At 67.7% G+C, this 1,018-nt stretch overlaps 1 protein-coding gene across 1 annotated transcript; it reads right to left on the reverse strand.

Annotated features, from left to right (window-relative positions):
- Positions 1–553: 553 nt before the first annotated feature.
- On the reverse strand, positions 554–865 carry MNEG_14164 (hypothetical protein; the record flags this gene model as incomplete). Its single annotated transcript, XM_014037363.1, has 1 exon — positions 554–865. A coding segment is annotated over one exon (312 nt), but the record flags the coding sequence as incomplete, so codon positions are not given.
- Positions 866–1,018: the final 153 nt, after the last annotated feature.

The following is a 1,018-nucleotide window of genomic DNA, read 5'->3' on the forward strand; positions in this document are numbered from 1 at the left end:
CCCCACCAAAGCGCCCACCTGAACAAAATCCAGGCTCCGGCCAGCGCTATGCTGCCGTACCACGCCGCCTGGGACAGCCAGTACAGGACGCCCCGCCTGCCCATGTAGAACTGGTACACCTTGGTGGGAACATCCATCTCCTCCCACCCCTCAGGCAGCAGCTGGGGGACAAATGAAACAGGGTGGGTGTGGGTTGTGGTAGGTTGAACGGGCCAGCAAGGGTTGAGATGGGGGGTGGGGGAGACGGTGAGACGGCCAGGAGCAGCTGGCGGCGCCGCAGTTGCTATGGAGCCAGGGGGACGAGGGTGGGCATCGCTGGGCCCGCCACTCTGGTGGGGAAGCGGTGGGCGCGGGCGGTCGCCGCGGCTGCGGGCGGCGACAGTAGCGGAGCCGGGAGCAGCAGCAACGTTATCAGCAGCAGCAGCTCCTGCTGCCGCCGCCACTGCGGCCGTGTCAGCGGCCGTGGAGGCAGCAGCAAAGCAAAAGGGTACTGCCAGCTTTGACAAGAGCTGGGTGCACACTGCGCATAAGAGGCCTCAACCGACGCGCCCACCTTGTTATCATCCCACCGCACTTCGCCAGGTGCGAGCTGCTGCTGCTGCTGCTGCTTCGTCACCATGCCCTTGATGGGTATCGGCCGCGGCTCCCTCCGCTGCTCCCTCCGCTGCTGCTGTTGCTGCTGCTGCTTGCCCGCCTTGCGCGCTCCACGCGGACCTGCTTGCACCGGCGCCGGCGCCCCGACCTGGGCGGCTGGCGCGCCCTGCTGCTGCTCATCCGCCGTGGCTGTGGGAGTTCCGGTCGGCTGCGGCTCGGAAGGCGGCTCGGCGGCGCGTGCCTGCACGGAGCGACGCAGCCGCTGCTGCATGCACTGGGGTCGGGCAATGTGCCAGTGCCGTGCCGCTGTGGCCGACGCGGCGAGGCAGCGCCCCGTGGTTGACCGGATTGTTAAAGCCATATATCTTCTATTGATTGGGAATGCGCTGGAGGGTTTCCGGGGCGACGAAGGCGTCGGTGTGGG

Source organism: Monoraphidium neglectum, assembly GCF_000611645.1.
Source record: "Monoraphidium neglectum strain SAG 48.87 unplaced genomic scaffold scaffold04299, whole genome shotgun sequence".
Classification (NCBI taxonomy): domain Eukaryota; kingdom Viridiplantae; phylum Chlorophyta; class Chlorophyceae; order Sphaeropleales; family Selenastraceae; genus Monoraphidium; species Monoraphidium neglectum.